General features: G+C 38.3%; 1 protein-coding gene across 7 annotated transcripts in view; it reads left to right on the top strand.

Moving 5' to 3' along the window:
- Zn72D (Zinc-finger protein 72D) overlaps positions 1 to 21391 on the top strand; it is a 396471-nt gene that overhangs the window by 139802 nt on the left and 235278 nt on the right. For 6 of the 7 annotated variants that reach the window (XM_081733834.1, XM_081733837.1, XM_081733835.1 and 3 more), the window contains 2 exons: positions 8281 to 8448; positions 11644 to 11861. In XM_081733834.1, coding sequence (XP_081589960.1) covers positions 8281 to 8448; positions 11644 to 11861 — 386 coding nt within the window. The remainder of the gene's footprint in view (positions 1 to 8280; positions 8449 to 11643; positions 11862 to 21391) is intronic. The other variant, XM_081733833.1, reaches the window with a different exon arrangement.

The following is a 21391-nucleotide window of genomic DNA, read 5'->3' as shown; positions in this document are numbered from 1 at the left end:
CAACTGCAGGTCACCGAGTATTATAGAAATAGTGAAGTTAATACGTATAAGCATGACACATTGCTTGTATGGGAAATACGCACCGAGTCATTAAGTCCTATTCAAAGAGCCTAGGAGAAGGCGACTATTAGCTGGGCGAAAGAGAAGGCTTCTGGACAATGTAATGCAGGATCTTTGAAGGATGGTTGATAACAAACATGGTACATTGATTTTTTTGTAGGTTAAAATCTAATGAACTGCTACGGTGAGCCTTTGAGTTCTTTATGCCAAAGCGTTCGTTATTTTTTATAATTGAATGAACTCATATTTATTGTTACTCTTTCTTTCTTACACAATACTCAACGCTTGTTACAACATTAGACTATCCTGCACACCTGGTGCCGCGGTGGCTCGGTGGTAGATCTTTCACCTGTGGTGCATGGGATCCCTGGTTCGATCCTAGCTTGCGCTAAGTGAACTTCGTGGTGGACAAAGACCGCGTGCATGGGTTTCCTCGGGGATCTGCCGTTTCCTCCTACCTTCTTCATTCCACCATTTTTCATTTCTCGTGACACATATATACGTAAAACACACGCATCCATATTATCGCAGCCACTCTACTCTTTCCTGGCAACACTTGCTTCCTCCCCCAACACCATCCGGCAGTTTGCCACGTATATGTGAAAAGCTTCATTGCTTGTAATGTCCCGCTTGGCTATACACGGCAATCTGCCGCGCCGGATTGTAGTAGGTAGATCCTGCTGTTTTTGCTCGCCCGATAAATGTCCGGCGACCGCTGCACATATATGAAAAGCTCCATTGCTTGCAATGTTTCTACCCTGTCTGGCAAATCGCCGGATAATGTGAAAGGTCTCGTAGTGCTTACCAAGTTGGAGGTGCTGCCGAATGGTTTTTCGACTCTCACTGAATTGTAGTCTCAGAGTCTCACATGTCTGACAACTGTTCGCTTCAATTGCACACTGAAGATCTTAATTTTGTATGTGTGTTGGTCTTCCGGCAAGTAGTGCGTCTTTGAGTGTTTCGTCACCGTTCTTAAACTCGTTAAACAACCATTGCACTATCCGCATAGTCACGACACCCTCACCAAAGGCCCGGCATATCTTCCGCCCCCTGCAGCGGCATTTGATCCCAGTTTGAACCCATACAGCATACACGTTCTTATGATCCTCTGTGGAGATTCCATGTTCACTCTGTCCTTACGCAAGTTCTTGGTGTAACTGAAATGCCACAACCAGAATATACCCACGCCACCAACTGGCCTTCGCCTTATTTCCATTCGCACTCAACTCACGGTGGGAGGGCCAATTGAACACAGACCTCCACAAAAGACGACAGAACTTCATTGGTTACCTTTATATTGTAAAAAGGATAAACAAATTTGTGATGTCTTTAATGCATCATTCAGTCTTCAGCATTCTCTTCATTAACTGATTGAATTTTTGTACTCGCTCGGACCTCCACAAAACTGCACGTTGGAGTGCACAAGAAACCGCGATTCTCACACTTGCATTTCAAACTTACACACTCAAGTTTCTGACAGTTATGCATGGTAGTCTCTAAAAAAGCCTTGGGAATATCTTCGAGTGTTTTCTAAACTGGCTTCAGAATTTGGTTCTCCAAGTACCATCCGGAGTCTTCTGGCCTTGGTAGACCAATCTCACACTTATCAGCATTTCCCAAATAGCTGTTTGTTAATGGAATCTCTTTATATGTTGTTACAGAGCGTTACTAGTTGGAGATAACCTCTCCATGCTGTATTTTCCTAAAAGTAGGAGCCTAGCTTCATTGCAGATCTTCGCATTAACTTTGAGGAGCCAAATTTTCCGAAAAGCCCCTCAACTAATATTAAAAATGGATATTTTTAATTAGATTATAACACTTAATCATCAGGATTATATACTTGCAGGTAGACAAGATTATATTAATAATCATCAGCTGCTAATATCTGCGATTTGTGGGAAGTAACTCTTGGGCCGCGTTGTGATCAGTTTCGTACACGACAGAATAAAGTCTCTTATAACTCAGGCACTATCAGTCCTACACTAATATAATATAAGCATACATTTTTTGAAAGAGCATAAAATAACAAAAAACTTGTCGAGGAAACATTTTTCCGAATTTCATCTTGTAAAGAATCTGTGGCTAAAAAAACTGACGTCACGCGCAACCAAAACTGAGTAAAAATGAAAATAACAAGAAAACCATAGCTCAAAAACGCACTAGAATTAAATTGTAAAAGACAATTAGACAAACAAAATGAAAAAAAGTTCGGATGGTCTAGCTCCAATGGTTACGGAGTTATAGTGAATAATAGGAACGGCTAAAATGTCGGCTTTCTCCCTCCTCCCTCTTCTCTCCCGTGAGGTGTTTTTCCTGGCATCCGGCATTTTTGTGATCAGTGATGGGTATATATTCAAAAAATATCGGACGCCAAATTATTACATGATTTGCCCTTAAACTCGAAAAGGAGAGCACTTTTTTCTAGACAAAAGTTGATGCCTAGACTAAATGTTTCATTTGTCCTGAAAAACTGAGAGATTTATTTTTGGTGAGCTTTTTAAAATCAAAAGATCCAATATATTTCGACCAAAGATTTTCTTGTAGGTTTTATATCTGGAGAACTACATATAGTGTAGCCAAACCCAAACTGTCAGCTAAATCAGTATGATGTGCTTATTTCGTAGAAAATACGAAAACCCGATTTAGGGGCCGTTCAAGAAATTTTGTGGCCCCTGATCCAACAACTAATTATTTGTCAAGAACGCAATCTTTTGATCCATTTTTAGTTTTCGTAAACATCTTGTTCGAACAATTTTTTTCAAAAATAACGCGATTTCGTTCATATTTCATATACAGTTTACTTCACTTTCACCTTCATAGGGTCAAAACTGCGTGCTTTTTTTTACAACTGGAAACAAACTTTTGTGCTACTTTCCTCATATCCACTTTGTCTAACATTGTTTTGTGAACGTAGCAAACTGCTGCACGGTTCAGCCTTTTTGGGTCATATTTGACGTAAGATAATTGAAATATTAAGTGTGTGTGTGTGGGGGGGGGGGAATGTGTCATTACTCATTTGTACTTAAAATACGTGGTAGTAGTAGTTTATTTTGCGCGGTGAGTTTTGTTGGACGATTTTTTAAAAAATAACTTTCATTAACTACAACGTTGCGTAAATTATCTTAGGAGTAAATTCATAAGGGGTAGCTTAGTCTCGGGGACAGTTTCATTTCAGTACTTCCTGAAATGGCTCAGGAGATTTTGTTCATATTTCATAAATATTCTTATGTTGCATAAATAATTTCCATGAGTATCTACAAGGGGTAGTTTACTCATGGGGTGAGTTTTTGACAGGTAACAACTTGTGTGATTTTATGTACAGTCCGCAGCAAAAAACTTGCAACATGAGCATGTAAGTTTATTGTGAAACTACGAAGTCTTTTGCTCCAAAATAAGTGTGCATGGGAGGACGCCGAGATTTCTACTGCATGATTCGTGCTATTTAGACGTTATGTTGATTCCCTGGGTTGTTAGGCGTAGTTGCACAAACTTACATGCTCATGTTGCAGGTTTTTTGCTGCGGACTGTACAAATATTTCATTAATAATTCTAACGTATGAGAAATCATTTTCTTATGGAAAAATCTGTAAGGGGCAGTTTACTTTCGAAGTGAGCTCTCTTTGGATGTAATTTTTCGAGAACTCCGTGTAATATTGTTCGTGTTTCGCAAGAAAAATAGCAGTATATATTGCAGTATATATAATTTAGTTTAAGGAATTGAAGGAAGAAAATGTAGAGCCAATGGCCAGCAGTTTTGCTTTTCATTAGTATGTGTTCATAACATAGATGTTCATTTTACTTCGACCTCACTCGCCCTCGCAGTAGCAGTTGGCCCACGCCCTCGTTCATCCTCGCCCTCGCTGTCGAAACTTGTCCTCGCCCTCACACACCCTCGCCCTCGCCGTCGAAGCTTGTCCTCGCCCACCCTCACACTCGCCATCGAAGCTTGTCCTCGCCCTCGCGCACCCTCGCCCTCGCTGTCGAAACTTGTCCTCGCCCTCGCGCACCCTCGCCCTCGCTGTCGAAACTTGTCCTGGCCCTCGCCGTCGAAGCTTTTCCTCGCCCTCTCGCACCCTCACCCTCGCCATCGAGGCTTGTCCTCGTCCTCGCGCACCCTCGCCCTCGCTGTCGAAACTTGTCCTCGCCCTCGCTGTCGAAACTTGTCCTCGCCCTCGCCGTCGAAGCTTTTCCTCGCCCTCTCGCACCCTCACCCTCGCCATCGAAGCTTCTCCTCGCCCTCGCACACCCTCGCCCTTTTTGTCGAAGCTTTTCCTCGCCCTCGCGATAGGAGTTGTCCATTATCCTCGCTCGCCCTCGCCTTCGTGCTCAACTTTCCGCGTCCTTGCGCACCCTCGCCCTCATATCATTGAGGGCGAGGGTAATTGAGGGTAAGGAGACCTCGAGAGGGCCTCCTTCGTGAGGATCAGAGCATCAATTATTCAACCTATTTGTTGAATTATTTCCTTATCGTCAGTGGCGGAGGGGGGCGATAGGGGCGATCGCTCCCCCCCCCCAGAAGAGGAAACTTCATTTTATATATACAAATAAAACGCATCCCACAGTTTGGAGCTCTTAAAAGTAGCTCTAAGTAGCAGTATTACAACCCACCATCCCCACCAGAAGTCCGTCCTGGATCCGCCCTTGCTTAACATACGTCCTAAAGAAAGGAAACTAAACATATCATCGTATAACTTACTCTGGAACACCTAAAATGGAACAACTGTTACAATGGAGATCTCGGTCGATAGTGAAGTTTACATGATTTATCAACAGTATTCAATGCCTTTACTTCAAAATGTTCCTTGAACTACGATGCAAGCATAAGTATTCAGCCACACAAGGGCGGCTCTCACGAGGGTGAGGGTGAAATCAAGGTTTGATGAGTGGCGGTAGAGTGACTGCCGCGGACTATCTGTCAGAATTTGACAGTCAACATGTTGGCCATCCCTGATGTATGTAGCGTAACTGAGGAATTTGAACAAATTCAAAGGGAAAGATCTAAAGAGCTTAATTTTGAAACTCCGTCAGCAAATGAAATATTATCACTTAAAATATTTCCGAGTGATAATTCGAGTACTTGTTGAATTATCACTCGGAAATATATACCCACTCTAACCTATGACATGAATGACTTCATTGATTTGAATGTGAATCTAAGTTAATTGGTATTTTAAAATATAAACTGAAATGTGTCAATGTGCTTGTAAGGTTAATTTCGATGCTCAAATATTGTTAATATTCACCACTAATAGAGATACATTTGTCCTACCTTAACAATGTTAAAATTTTTAATTTTTTTTAATTGCCATAAATATGAAACTTTGTCTTAAGAAACCACCCTAGGGGCCAATTTGTGCACTTTATCACTTTGGTCTTGGTTCATTTTTGGCAGCTATCATTGTTGGAAGGTTTATTTTCAGTAATTCCCACAATTATGAAATGATATCTTTCAAACGTTGTCTCAAGGATTCCTTACACTACAAATACGTAAAGGCAAATGAAAAATGAAATCTTTAGTTTAAGATCCCACGATTATGCAAGCTAAATGCTAAAGGAGACAGAAGTGAATGATGAAAGAAATAGTTGAATGAGAATGTGGTAGGAAACTGGAGAATCCCCAGAAAACCTGCGAACACGATGTCCTCCACCACGAACTTACTTGGACGGGAATCGAACATGTGACCCTTCGAACAAAGGTAATTTCTCTATCGCTGAGCCACCGTTCCTCCCTAAATAGCACGCTCAGAGCTTAGCGCCTCCAGGAGGCACGTGAGAATGACGTGAGTGACTGTCTGTCTGTCTACCAACACTCTTTAAACATGACAGTGTAGTAGACACTTCTTATCTAAAACGTCTCCAGCACAGGGAGGGCAACAATGAGGCACACTTACTTCTTAATGTAGCGCTATTTCTACCCGGAAACTTTCATGGGAAAAAACAAATATTATTCTTATTTGCATTATTATTTTTAATAATTATGTACGTACACACGAGAAATTGTCTACTGCAATTAATTGAAAGGAAAAATACGATTAATGTATAACCTTGCTATGACACTAACCTTTCATCTACGGGACATGGCAGATGATATTTTAAATTTTGCCTCTCTCCAAAAGAGGTCAAACAGCAAACTCCAAAACAGTTGCTTTTAATGAAGCTTGTCCTCCTCCCTCGCGTGCCCTCGTTCTCCTGAAGGAAGTTGTCTCTAGCCATCGTGCACCCTCGCTCCCGCAGTAACACTTGGCCCTCACCCTCGTTCACCCTCGCCCTCTTCGTCGAAGCTTTTCCTCGCCTCGCGGCCAAAACTTGTCCTCGCCCTCGCGTCACTGTGGGCGAGGGAACTTGAGGGTGAGGATGCCCTCGAGAGGGCCACCCTCGCGAGGGTGAACATCTCTGGTTCATAATATACAAATATCAACTTCATTTTTCAGGTCCACAGAAAACATTGAAATGGATAATTTCCATTTTTATTGCTATCAAAAACGTTTTAAAAAATTACAAATGCGGTGCAAGTTTAAATTTCTTAAGCAAAATGCAAGATGAAAATGAGGAAACGCTGTTCGTATACCTAGATATTTGAATGGTACCTGCTTTTTATTCAAAATACAGTTCTCTTGAAGCGATATAGCAGATGGCACAATCGAGAAGCTGCTAGGATGACCTCTGCACATAGATTTACGTCATATCGTGAATACTTATAGTCGTTTTGATGTCCTGAACATCAGGAAAGAGTTGTTGTTTCAACGTGTTCTCAATTTTAGAAAAAGAAAATAGTTATAAGGGGATAAACAGGACGAATAGGGAGTGTAGTTGAGCACACACATTTGCTTTCGAATCAGAAGTCAGTGCAGCCTGCCTGGTAAACGGGCACATTGTCATAAAGCAAGAACAAACTTAGTGGTGTAGAGTATTGAGGCCATATTTTCCACATAAAACACTCACTTTGGAGTAACAGTCTGCCTCATGAAGAAATTCATTGTATGGTTCACTTTTATATAAACACAATATCATTGTCTTAATTCTCCAACTTTTGCAAACTAACTTTTTATCCACTGTATCACTTATATTCCACGTTCTCGGTCGTTCCTTTACCCAGTTTCAAACAATTTAACACGCAGCTCCATGGCGCTAATGATACCGACCTTTTACTGTTGGCTCAATTGATACCATATTTCGCGTAGCGCTTATCGTGCTGCGATGTAATATTGCCAGTTGGTAGACAGAGGCTACTTATTGCGTTGGCGTACAATTATTTGTTACTGGCGTTTTCCTACAAAAAATCAGTCTGATTATATGATTGACAGAGTTAATACGACATTTTGTCGAATACCAAGTTTTTAATCTAACGACATTATTATTATTATTATTATTATTATTATTATTTTATTATTTTTATTATTTTATTATTTTATTATTATTATTTTATTATTATTATTATTTTATTATTTTATTATTATTATTATTATTTTATTATTATTATTAAGTATTAAAATTTTCATTGGTATTGATTTTGTCATTTACAACTTTCCGTATATACGGTACTTTTTAGAAATGGATTATGCTATTATAAACTACAATTCAAGGATATGTGCTCAATAAACATTTACAAAACCTTTCTCACAATAGTTCAGTTGTTGAAAATTAGTAATATACTTTTAATCGTTGAAGCAGACTTATTTTTTCATTATTTTAGAACGATATTCACCTGCAGTGGCTTTGTAATTGAATTTGAATACAAATACTATGATACTGTAGCATTTGTATAAACCTGAAAATAGATTGTTTTACCAGTGAGTATTTCTATTATTGAAAGATTGTTTACTGGTAGATTATGGTTGTTTCTGTTTTCTATAATGTTAACTATACTTTCTCTGGATATTTATTGACAATTTATCAAGTTGTTGTATTAAGTGATCTTGAGAAATGCGGAGTAATAAACCCGATCTTCCGGCGAGCACTGGTGATGTTAACTTTATTTTCCAACCTTAGTTTGTTGATCCGTTTCAGCTTAAGACCATCTAATGATTGTGTATTTGACTCGTTCCGATACTCGCCTTGATGTACGTATAATTAATTCTTAAGGTATTGTTGATATCACTATTATAGTGACATGATATGTGCGTCATTTGGTTTTTGTTGGATATTTTGTTTAGATAACTCTTGACACTTAGATTCCAAGTGCTTGTACGATACGAAAAATTATTTTTAATTATTTTCCAGCTTCGAAACCAGCATTTAGTACTACGAGCACATATACAGCAACAACTAGGCCCGTGACGCAAGCTACTCCGAAGGCTGCATCATACACAGCGGCTTATACATCTCAAACTACAGCAAATTACACAACACAGTATCCCGCTGCCGCCCAAACTACAGCAACAAGTAAGGGTATGTTTAGTTTTTCGTTCTTATAAAAGCAAGTATAAAGATTTTGTGAGCAATGCAAGGATGATTTTTCCGTGATCGTTGTTGGCGAAAGAACAAGTCATGATATTTTGTTTAATTTGATGTTAAATATGTGTGTTCCAAACTTTTCCTAGTGATATTATCTTCCTGATCGTAATTATTTACTGTACAGTTCGCGGCATAGAAAATGTTAAAAGTTTCAGTCCAAATTATTAACACTCTTGCGCCGTGTCTGTATACATTCAGAAACAAACTTCTCGATCGACTACCTCCTTCTGATATTCAATCCAAGTCCTCCTCCTCTCCTTGTCTAAAGAAGTCTGTCACGTAATATACTGTTTCTATTCAGACAAAAAAGAAACAGAAAACATGTTTATAAACTTCATAGCTCTAAAATAGTCTTTCATTCGTTTGTTCTGAAATGCCTTTATAGTGTCAGAGTAAAAAAAAAAAAAAAAAGTCACAAAATGTTCAGATAGCTTCATACAGGGTGACAAAAAATAACCTTGACATATCCTGGCAGGAATGTGGTGTCCTGTAGCCAAATAAGTGTTTTGTTGAATTCTTATGTACCTGTACATGTTATTTTCGGCTTTCTCACAAGGATTTTTTTTTTTTTTTTGAAAAACACAACCAAACGCAGGGCAACGTTGGAACTGTTTCGTTAAGGCAAGCTTCAATAAGATTGTTCGTTTGCTTGTGTTCCAAAAACGACAGTCTTAGACAAAGTTCGCGATTTCAGGAGCTCGGCCATGAAGGCGACCTTCCCGGAAGAGGAAGCGCACCATCAACAAGTCCAAGAACCACAAGATCATAAGAAACAAGAATGCAACGAAATCGGAGGGACTCCATGAGAAAAATCGCTCGAGAGACAGGGATCAACCGCCAATCGGTGCGACACATAGCAAAAAGGGAGTTCAACCACAATACTAAAAGCTCTAAAAGGTTCAGTTGCTCACGGACGAAATCAGGAATGAAGCGTGTATGACTCAAGTGATGCCGCCTTCTCAAGCGCCAGGCCGCAGGTCAACGATGGGAACTCATTCTGTTTACGAAGAATAAGCTCTTCACCGTGGAGCAGGCGCACAACCGCTAAAAAGACAGAACCTGGTCCGCAGAGGTTCTTGGCATCTCAGCCATCGTCAAAATTCGTAGTCGGTCATGATCTGGGGCGCAATTTGCGCAAGTGGCAACATCAATCACGAGGTGTACAGACGCGACATTCTCGAGACCGTGGTACTTCATGTGCCAAGCGGCACCGGCGATACGGAATGGACTTTCCAACAGGACTCCACTTCGGCCTACAGGGCGAAACGGATGAAAGAATGATGCAGAACCCATTTTCCGGACATCTGGTCTGCGGAATGGCCGCCCTACTTACCGGATCTCAACTTCATGGACTACGGTGTATGGTCGGTTTTGGAGGCCAGGGCGTGCACTACACGCAAAAAAGATTGGAGTGACTGAGGCAATCCCTGCGCCGTGAATGGAACAGATTGTCGCCCTAGGATCTGTGGCCCATCGCCGAACATTTGAAAGCATCTTTGGACTTCTCTATCGCTGCCAAGGGCGGCAACTTCGAAACCGGCTGAACATGTTCCTAAATACCCATTCTCTTGGTATTACGTGCAGTTTTGTTAAATTCTTTCGGTTTAATAAATGTATGGTAACACATTCGTTCGAGTTATTTCTTGTTGCCCTGTACACGCCTTTGTTTTCTTCCCCTTCCTCAAATAGGGTATATCACATCAAGCTGGGAAGGATGCTTCTTGCGAAATCTGAGAGAATTGTAAATCACGTCAGCAGTATCGCACTTGTATATGGTACTACCAATGAAGAGTGCAACTTTACATGTATTGATAAATTAATCTAACCCTCAGTAATACACTAATGTTTCTGGTATGGTTGTAAAGTGTTTACTGGAAGTTATACAACCACTCATAGCAACCCCACAATTCTCCATACTGTATCTCTATTTTAAATTTTGTTCCCTAAATTTCACTGGCTTCAAGAAATGTTACATATAGTTACAATGAAGTTCGTTTACCTAGAAGTTTTAAACAATTTTGTTGCAGGAAATCTACACTTTCAGAGCAGTTGTTGCTAACAGTATTGGACTTTTTACTACAACGTTTTTGTCGTTAAACGTTAATGATAGCTCTATAAACAATTAACTCACTGCATCCGATTTCCACTCTATTTCTTTGAAAACGCACTACATTGATCGATTTACATTTCTTTTTACTATGAATGACCGATTTTCTTTGATACTTGATTAGTTTTATTCAGAATACAGTAATTAAATGTTTTCTGGTCTGATAATTGGAAAACAAAGGTGAAATTTCCTTTAATATTATAATTTTAACTGTAGATTGGAGTACAACACGACAAACAGAAGTGCGTGGTGGCAGTCTTTTAAACAAGGTTGTGCTTTTTTTTTAAAAATTTTTTTATAAAGAAAATATTCTCACTCATGACATGTGTTAGTGAGGGATAATCATGATAGTATTAGAGCTAGTTGTTCGATTAACCTCTTGCGTACTAGTGACATCCATGTGGGTTATAAAATACTGTTACAAAATATCAATGACATTCATGGGGATGTCATGAAAACCTATCCTTTATTAAGGGTCGAATTGATGTCGGAGATGTTTTGTTTTTTAATTTTATTTTTTTATTTAGTGGATGCAAGGTACGAGTTGGTTCTAGTATATCTCCGTAGGTGACAGCACCTTACTAACAAGAAAAAAAAAAAAATCCGTAGTTGGCAGGCGTAAGGGAGCATTCAATCACGACACACATGTTTATTTTGACGGTAAAAGATTAGCAAATTCGAGATCGTCTTTCCAGATCAGAAAAAAGAAAAACTACTAATATATCTATCTATCTATCTATCTATCTATATATATATATATATATATATATATATATATATATATATATATATATATATATATATATATATATATATATATATATATATATAATTATCAGTAATATAAATGCTCTCCTCGCGCGTGCACAATAACTATGCCCTATATAATGGTCTAGACAATCTTTTATTAGTAAATGAAAACCTGGTATTTCTGTTCCATGAGAAATAGTCCAATATGATCAGTAGTATTCGTAGACATCGCAGTTGTCTTAGAATCATTATTTTGTATTTCTTATTTGCAGCTGGTTATGATGCTGCGTTGTACAGTGCGGCTACAATGTATGTTCAACAACAGGCTCAAACAACCGGTGCTCCAGCAGCGACCAAGCCTGCTACTAGTACTTGGCAAGTGTACAAAAAAGGCCCAGTTGGCGTCAAGCTTCCGAAACCAAAGCAACCACCGAAACCACAACAGTTGCATTACTGTGATGTGTGTAAGATAAGCTGTGCGGGACCACAAGTAAGTGCTGTATGTTTGTAGTACTATTTTCATAAATAAACATTTTTATTTTAACTAACTGTTATCGCATGTGTGCAAAAAGATGATTTGGCATTATGAAGTACAGAAAATAAGGTCTATATGATGGTTTCAATTATTGCATGTTCAGTAATGTGAAAGAATGTGTCGAAGTGTAAAGGATGTTCGTAAAATACCCGAATTGCATCAGTCTGGAGGACATACAGGGGAGAGACTAAAATATGGAAACACCCGAAAAATTGCATATTACTTTTACCAATAGCGAGTAGGACCACCTTTGGCACGCAGAATGCTACAATCGATGGGGAATGAAGAAATACAGGTCGCGTATTGTTGTTAAAGGGATTCTTCCGCCACAGCAGCTGTAATTTGTGGGTAGCGGGCTCGCACCTTGTTCTCCAAAACTGACCACAAGGCTCAATGATATTCAGGTCTGGCGATTGTGAAGGACATGGCCGATGTGACAATATTCGACCTCATCAAACCAGTTCTGGTCAATGTAAGCTGTATGATCAGGGGCTCTGTCATCTTGAAACACGGCATTATTATCTGCGAACAAAGTTTGCACCACGTGATGCGGCTGGTCACCCAGAATGGTTGCGTAGTCCTTGGCAGTGGCATGTCCATGCAGTGATGATGGGTCTGGCAGAATACCAGGATATGGTTGTCCAAATAATCGCTGAACCACCGCCATGCTTGGTAAGAGAGTATGTATCGTACTGGCGTTCTCCACACGTAAACTCGGCCAGCTGTTGAAAACAATGTAAAGGAAGACTCATCCGATCAGATAAGTTTTCCACTACTCCATTATCCAATTTTTATGGACATTGCACTAGTATCTCCTTATAGTACCATGGTCAACAGTCATGAGTAGTTTGGGAATTACAGATCTGCCATAAATACCATGATTGTGGAGTTCTCTTCAGACTGTTTTGACGCTAATAGGGGTTGTAAGCACTATTCATTTCAGCTGTGACTTTTCTCGCCTTAGTGATCTTCTGCTTGGTCACAATGCTACCTAATGTGCATCTGTCTGTTACAGAACATACTTGCGTCCGCGCTGGTGCTTCGCTGATGCGGTTTTTCCGTAACATTCGTAGCCAGTCATGATCTTCATGATGTTCGAGACTGTGCCTCTTGATACACCAAACATTTCTGCTACTTTCGTCACGGAAGCTCTCATACGTGCACCCACAATTTGCCCCCTTTAAAACTGCCAACTCAGACATGATTGATGATAACCTGCATTAACCGATCTCTGAAGTGTAACTGGACCATCTTTTCGATTGGCCACGTTGTATACCTCACAGGCAGCGTTCGTACGTTTTCTTTAAAAAATTTCCCTCGATTGACACAAAACTTTCCCTTTTCTTATCATGTTTTCCCGAGTTCGGTGTGTGTCCAATTCCTATGCAACAAGTTGTGATAAGATTAATGTAGCTACATTAAAGGAAGCGCCATTTGTTTTTTTATTTATTTATTTGGGTTTTGCTTTTTCCTTCACTTATTTTTAACAAGGGGCCGCGGTGGTTGTGGTAGAGCGTTCACCTCTGGTGCGTGAGGTCCCTGGTTCCATCTCAACTCGCGCCAGATAGACTTTGTGGCGGACACACACAGTGTTCGTGGGTTTTCATGGAGTTCTTTCCCTTCCTCCCACTTTCTTCATTCCACCATTGCATTCATTTCGCATCATTACCGTCTCGTTTAGCTTACCCGGCATAAGCATGGAACGTAAAACTGAAAGATTTTTATTTTTAACAAAAAATACACACACACTCGGGTAACAATATGCACAAATTGTATTACTTTGAACACACACAAACTTCCACAAACTATTGCTATTGTGTTGTTTTATTTTTGAAGAACAAAGACAAATTTAAGCATTTATATTAGTCAATAATTCAGCACCGGAACTTCCCTGGATTTTTCACGTTTTATCGAAAAAATCCCTTTTTTGCCAAAGTTATCTACGAAATTTCCCTGTATTAGGGAAATTTCTCTCAAACTACGAACGCTGCTCACAGTATGTGCCGGTGATCACAGCTACACATACTATTCAGACGCAAATCGTGTTTGAAATGGCTGCCTCTTTTATGCAAGGTGTTTTTTTTTTCCTCCCCTGTACTTTTTCTTCACGTCACCATCACTCAAGGGTACACAGATTCGATTACGGATCATTTTTCGAATGTACTGTATGTAGTAGACACTTTGGGTGTGAATGAAATAGACCACTCAGAATCACATGTTCATCCCAGAAAAGCGTATCACTAAGCGTAGGCTTGAATTGGGGGAGAGGGAGAAGTCACTGGGTACCAGGTCGAGGGAATATTCCGAGTAATGCAGACATTAAGTACAAAATGTGGCAAATGTCATTCTCTTAAGTAGAATGGACGAATGCATTATCTACCAGGATACATTTTAGGACGCTTCTCTTCGATAATATCTGTAGCTTATTAACTCGGTTGCGGTATTTTCGGATGATTTTGACTTTCACGAGCATAATCAGTTAACATTGTGGTACTTTCAAAAACGCAGAGCGCTTTGTGACTTCCGCAATTTTACTGACTTTCGCAAGCATAATCAGTCATAATAACGTGATAATCTGAGAAAACAGTGTGCACTTTTCCAGATAATGACTGTAGTTTTACTTTCTATGTGAATAATTGCATAAAATCCAAGATGGTAGAAGTCATTGTGATATGTCGTCAAACATTGCTCCCTATCCATTCTCAGGGTGTCTGTCGGTCACGAAAAACATGAAAAAGTCACGAAATCAGAAAACGGTCATAACAGTCAAGAAAAAGTCACGAAATTTAGCTTTTGGGTCACGATTTTTTATCTGTACAAATATAAGTATAGACTAGAAAATTTTGTCCTATAAAACGTCAAAATTTACCACCGAAAATGAGTATGGTCTGCTTTAGACTCTATCATATCGCAAGCCAAGCGCACTTCTATCGCATGCATGAAAATTCGGCTCAATTCGTACCCGGATCGCTCTTGAGAATGTTATTAAATTTTGTGGCTTGGGAAAGAAAAAGTCACGAAATTTCATTTTGGAATTTTAGTAGACACTCTGCTACTCCTCATGTACTCCCATGCGCAATAAAAATTGCGCGTATACTGTAACATGATTGTTCGCATTTATTCCATTTTCCTTACGTTTATTGGTAAAATTCAGCTATTAGTATGTGGAGATAATAGAAAGCAATCCATGTAAGGAGATATTTCCAAAAAATATAATAAAATAATAAAAATATAAGCAAAAAACAAAATTATGCTCGGTTTTGTGTATACTGGCAATCATGATTTCTAGGGATTTTTTCAGTAGCAAAGCACGATTGCGGAGGGAAATTAACAATAGGCAGTGAACGAGCTGGCAGAAGGAACTGGAAAGTGGAGTAAAATATTGAATTTATTGCTTTAAACCTAGTGTCTAGATGGTTTGCCAAAGATGTCGTACGGAAATATAGAAACAAAGAGGAAATCTCCTGTCTTGAGGTTGGAAGTGACATGCGCTATGGATATTAGCATTTATTTGTTAAGAAAAAGAGAACAACCAGAAAGTAGTTTCCGTGGTTAGGTGGGTAGCATGTTGGATTCCGTGGTTAGGCAGGTAGTTCTTACACTGTTTTGACACTAGGTCGTATCCCATCCTTTTTGTTCTTTTTTTTTTTTTTTTTTTTTTTTAATACAAAACAATTTTCATGTTAATAAGAACCGAAGCAATATAATAAGAACATAACTTATTGATATTTTGCTGTAATGACTTATTTATTCAGAATTAGAGGACTATTGATAATAGCTATTGCTGTTCAGTTCATGCTGTTGTATAGCTTCTCTCATCCTGTTTTCTTCGGAAAAAAACAATTTTGCCTCCAACAAAGTGTGAAGGATATATACGGACAGAAAAAGACATCTTAGTACCAAACATGATTTATCGTGATGAAATGGACCAGTTTGCCATTATTATTTAAAGAAAGGAAAAAAAAAACCCTAAGTAAATTATTGAAGTTGGCTTCTCTTTAGCTTTCAGCTAAAAAAATATTTTTTCTTTATAAGACTATACTTTATAAGGGAAGGTGTGTCATCATACCCACAAATTTAGCTAGGGAGTGAAAGATAATTGTTTATAAACATTTTTTAACAGGTTTAGGTGCGTTAATACACCATGGTCTCGCTTATCCGACATACCATTGCACATAGCACCAATCGGCAACAACAACTGCAAGTTGTGGTCTTAATCTATTTTTCATGCTCTGGAGTCTATTTCCTAGCGCGCCCGTCTATCATTCAGTGCAGACAAGTATCCAGGTTTTCTATTCGGAAGGGGCCCAACACGAATCCTCGTAAGCACGTAATTCTAATGTTTTAAAAATGTCAATAATAATAATAATAATAATAATAATGCAACAGTTCTATTTCTCACAAACTTTTTCCTACTTTTCATTTATAAACCGGTTTACTTTGGAAACTGCATTATAGCACCAACAGAATGAAACATATTTTCGAGAGAAATGTAACTAAAGAAAACTGTCTGCTACGTATATCACATAACAAAAATAGCAAGAAGACATTGAGTGTATCGTTCTAATATAATAAAGTTAAAAACAGAACGGAAACTAAATGTTAATCCTATTTAAAACTGTTCTTTAATTCCACCTGGTATAATGGCATTATGGTATGTTCTTAGAATTATAACAAGACAACAGCACATTGCCCAAAGTTTGGACACTGACTTCAAGTAAACTGATATAAAAGAACCTCAAAGGGGTAAAAGCAAGTTTATTAAAAAGTGCTTGAGTTTCGGAAGGGACAGCCCTCAGGCCCTCATGCTGGATACATCCGTGATTCAGTGCAGTGCATTTATTTGTTATAAAACATGATTATTAGATGCGTAATATGTAAAATTATATCATAGTTTTACTTTTAATAGGTCTTTTCTTAACACATCCATATTATCCAGCGTTCTGCGTGCCTGTTTGTCTGATTTAAAAAAAAAAAAAAAAAAAAAAGCAAGCATAAGTACTGTTTTGGTAGTGTGACAACAAATTGAAAACAATTCAATATACTTCCTAGGTATCAGATTATCATCTTATTGTGTCTATGTGTGTTCTTTTTTAAACAGTTTTAAAAGTCCTACCATTCATAATATTCCTAAGGAAATCGAAAGAAAAACTCCTATGTGCCTCTTGCAGCAAAGCGGCTTAAGTGCATGGTCCGAAACCGATTCCCACGTTAAGGTATAGATAGAGTTCCCATATTTCAAAAATGCTACTAAATTACGAGAATCTTTGAAATGCTTAAAATTGAAAGAAGTGTTGAATACTAATTTACTTTATCATATTTTTATTCATTTCACTAGACCTTCTTCCAAGGGCGCCGATTTCTCTGTAAATTTGGGGGGCCCATTCAAATGCAGAAGATGAGGATTTTAAGACAAATTGCACTCAGCAGATGATTTACCCCCTCCCCCTGGTAAGCAAAAATATTATTTTCCCTCAAGTTCTGTTGTGTTTTGTGAAACAACAGCAGCAATTTCCTGATTACTGAACCATCTAAATAAATGTTTTTACTTAGAGCCATCCCGTCGATTCGCGTTGCCTAGGATTAAAATAAAGTAAGGGTCAATAATGAAGATGAGACTTCCATATGAAACATGAAGAGACATGTGGAGCGGAGATCTTTCTTTGTTCAAACTTTGAGTTTTTCAAATCCATGATGGGAAATTATGAGTACAATTTTTGAAATTAATAGTATACAATCGTAAAAATATCTTACAAAACGATGGTTTATTGCAAAATACTTTGACTCAAAGAATAAATTACAAGTAATAAACTTGTTACTTTTCCTGAAGAGTATGAGTCTTGAATGAGACGGAGGCTCTCGAGCGTAGTGCTTGGATCGATTGCCTCGCTTGTTTTACCTTCCCGTGGGGCAGCCTTGATTCGACTTGATCCTAAACGGATTATTCAGAAGTCGAAGTCGGAAGATGTTCCCCATTTTTCCAAAACACTCTTGGTCGATTACAATCTGCCTCACTTGTGAGGGAACAACCCTATGCCGTAACCGTCGGTGCACCACCGATGGGCAACTAGCAACATGTCCCCAAAAATTGGCGATCCCGCAGCGACGATCGGCGGTGGTCCCACTTCCGTTTTGAAAATTATACCACCAGCGGCAGAGAAGCGACGGAACGCCAACGAACCACAAAATTATTCCCGTAAAATACGTTAAATCTCCTATATGCGTTATTTGTTTGCATTAAGAGGAGTCTAAAAACATTATTAAAAAAGTGCCTTGAGCTGGGCGTGAACCACCGACCTTAGGATTACTAGTTGCATGTTCTTCCGAATTCGCCACGGAGGCGATTATGAAGACACAGCTAGTAGAGTGATATATCGTTGAAGTCTTCTTAATATTTCTAATCAGAGTGCTCCTTTAACTGTGTATATTTGACGATAACTGTTTGGAATTAGATCAAATGCACTCGCCATGTAATTTTATAACAAAATGGCAAGCGTCTGTTTACTTTTCTCATAGTTCTCCCATATTCACTTGCTAGTGATCGGCGACAGTTTCCATCTAAATTCATACAATTATACGCACCCATCTCAAGATTTTTCACTTCATGATGTAAAGGCAGGAGTTACTTTTGACCCCCGGAGCTCAAGTATTGTCCTTATAATAACAATTCGTCAGGGAAAAAATAATATAAAATAATAACCGCATGCACATGACTGGTGATAGTTCATGTTGGTCCCTTTGGGATTCTCCGTGACAAATCAAAGGAGCTCGGATAAATGAAGTCCTCGCTGTTACGCGGTGGTAACTTCAATACCCCCGATTCTAGATATCTGCTTCGACTCGAAGAATCCCTGCCACTACTGACACACTAAGGGCAATCCTTCGACGCGTCACTATATCGACGATCGTAATTTACCGGCAAGTGGGCCACTAGGTGTTGGCGACGTTTACGGCATGGGGAAGCTAATAAACAAACAAACCAATAAATAAATGTAAAGCCTTATAAAAAAAAGTTTTCCCAAAATTTACATCTAGCAAAATCATATGTTGGTGTTCCAGAACTGTAAAATCACCTTTATTCATAATTTACTTCTATCGTAGTTGCGATATGAGAATGATATGTCTGAAACTGTAACACAGGTCATTAATACCTTTTTGCTTTAGTCAGATTTAGCAGTTTTACTTAGCAGTCAGTCAATTTGGATCTGTGATTTCAGAGTTTTGGGGAGAGATTTCCTTAAATTTTTCATTTCTACAACAGTTTGCAACTAACACCATTAACGTATCTCTTTCGATATTTCCATAGGTAATGGCTTGGTCACTCCCAGTATATTTCAAACAATAAACTATTTACGGCGTCTTACTCCATTAAACCGAACTACATTTAATATCCAACAACTCTGTGCTTTTTCCCTTAAATCCAATTTCTACTAGGTTAAAACTGAGCATTTTCTATTTTCTTCCTTTCCTGCTAAAGCAAGTGTTCTTTAGACAACTTAGGAATGACGACGATACTACATTATGTTGAATAGGGCATTTTATGTAGTATGGTATATCATATGACAGTTGGACGTTTTCTTTGTATATTGAAAGCAACAGGGATTCAGTCTTTCTACACTTACATGAGAAGTAAACAAATTCTTTTTAATTCGTGAAATTGTGCCAGTGCACTAGGTCTAGAGTTTTTAATTTAAGATTATTATTATTATTATTATTATTATTATTATTATTATTATTATTATTATTATTTTATTGACTTAGGCTTTCCTGAATATTAAGCAATATTTCACAAAAGCTGGTATTTTTAAACAAATGTGTTCGATATCAAGTTTTCATAAAGTAGTCACTCTCTCCTATAATTTCAGAGGGGCCGCGGTGGCTCAATGATAAAGCGTTCACCTTTGGTGCATGGGATCCTTGGTTGTTCCCCAGCTCGCACCAAGTGAATTTTGTGGTGGACAAACACCATGTGCATGGGTTTTCTCGGGGTTCTCCAACTTCATTCCACCATTTCATTTTTCATCACCCTCTCCTTTAGCTAGCCGGTATAACCGTGGGTCGTAAAACTTAAAGATTTGATTTCAAATAATACCAACCCAAACAGTTGCAGGAAGTATGTCATTTGGAATAAAACAAACTACTCGATAAAATTCTGGGTATTATTATTTTTTATATATACAATTCTAGCGGACCTTATTTCTAACTCGAAGGGTAAGAAGACTAAATTCACTCTCTTATTATTATAGATTAATTTCAATTGAAGCAGTTAAAATAGTTGGGAAAAATTAGAAAGCCACAACTGGATAATACAGCATACTGGCGTGCCCAGCAAAATGAACAGTGTGACGCACACTTTCACCTATTATTTACAAGAATATTTGTCGAGTTTATTTTATTTATTACTATCAACGATTCTTCCACGGATCAGTTGTCTGTATACAGTTAAACAAACAAGTATCACATTGAGGGAATGAGTTTAATTATTTATTTTAATAGTATTAGAAAGTTATATTTTCTTGTATTTTCTACCGGGAATAACTGCATCCGGTCTAGAAAGTTTGGACTAACAACAAAGGAACCCGATGTGCCAACCACACACCACCCTATAGTCGTGAGTGCCACAGTCCTTTTCTACGTCTTGACACCTTAAGGGTTGTTTTCTTCAAAGAGAGAGAGAGAGAGAGAGAGAGAGAAAGAGAAAGAGAAAACTTAATTCCATTGCACTTACATGCTTATATAAATAATGTAAATAACTGTTCCATTTTCTGTTTATTATTATTAATTTCTTATGAAGTTGACTGCCATATGTATGCACACGCCGTGCAGCGCCTTTTGTATGATTTTCCATACACAAGCTATATATTCCAAGTTTGTTGTGTTCGTTCTATAGGTGTGTTTTTAATTAGATGCATATGGCGTAGAAGTCAAAATTTAATGTCCACGCTACGTATATGCAAAACCATAGACAAAGAAATTTATGAACAAAGACATTTATGGCGCTAAAACATAACTGCTAGTCCGCCACTATCCAGCTAAGCACGGAGACTACGTTTTGTTTGCTCTCTTTTTCTTAACAAATAATGTTCATACCCATGGTGCGTATCTCTTCGAACCTTAAGATAAGAGTTTTTCTGTTTAATTCTATATTTTGGTACGACATCTTAGTTATAGAAGCTAATTTATATTTGGCAAACCATCTAGACACTAGGTTTAAACCAATAAATTCAATATTTTACTCCACTTCCCAGTTCCTTCCGCGAGCTCGTTCACTGCCTATTGTCAATTTCCCTTCGCAGTCGTGCTCTACTACTGAAAAATCCCTCCAAAGCATGATTGCCAGTATATACAAAACCGAGCATAATTTTGTTTTTTGCTTATATTTTTATTATTTTATTATATTTTTTGGAAATATCTCAGATGGATTGCTTTCTATTACCACCACATACTAATAATTGAATTTTACTCATAAACTCAAGGAAAATGGA

This window comes from Thermobia domestica, chromosome 12 (genome assembly GCF_964235325.1).
Source record: "Thermobia domestica chromosome 12, izTheDome1.hap1.1, whole genome shotgun sequence".
NCBI lineage: Eukaryota > Metazoa > Arthropoda > Insecta > Zygentoma > Lepismatidae > Thermobia > Thermobia domestica.
The sequence above is the reverse complement of the archived record's forward strand: the minus strand, read 5'-3'. Positions and strand labels throughout refer to the sequence as shown.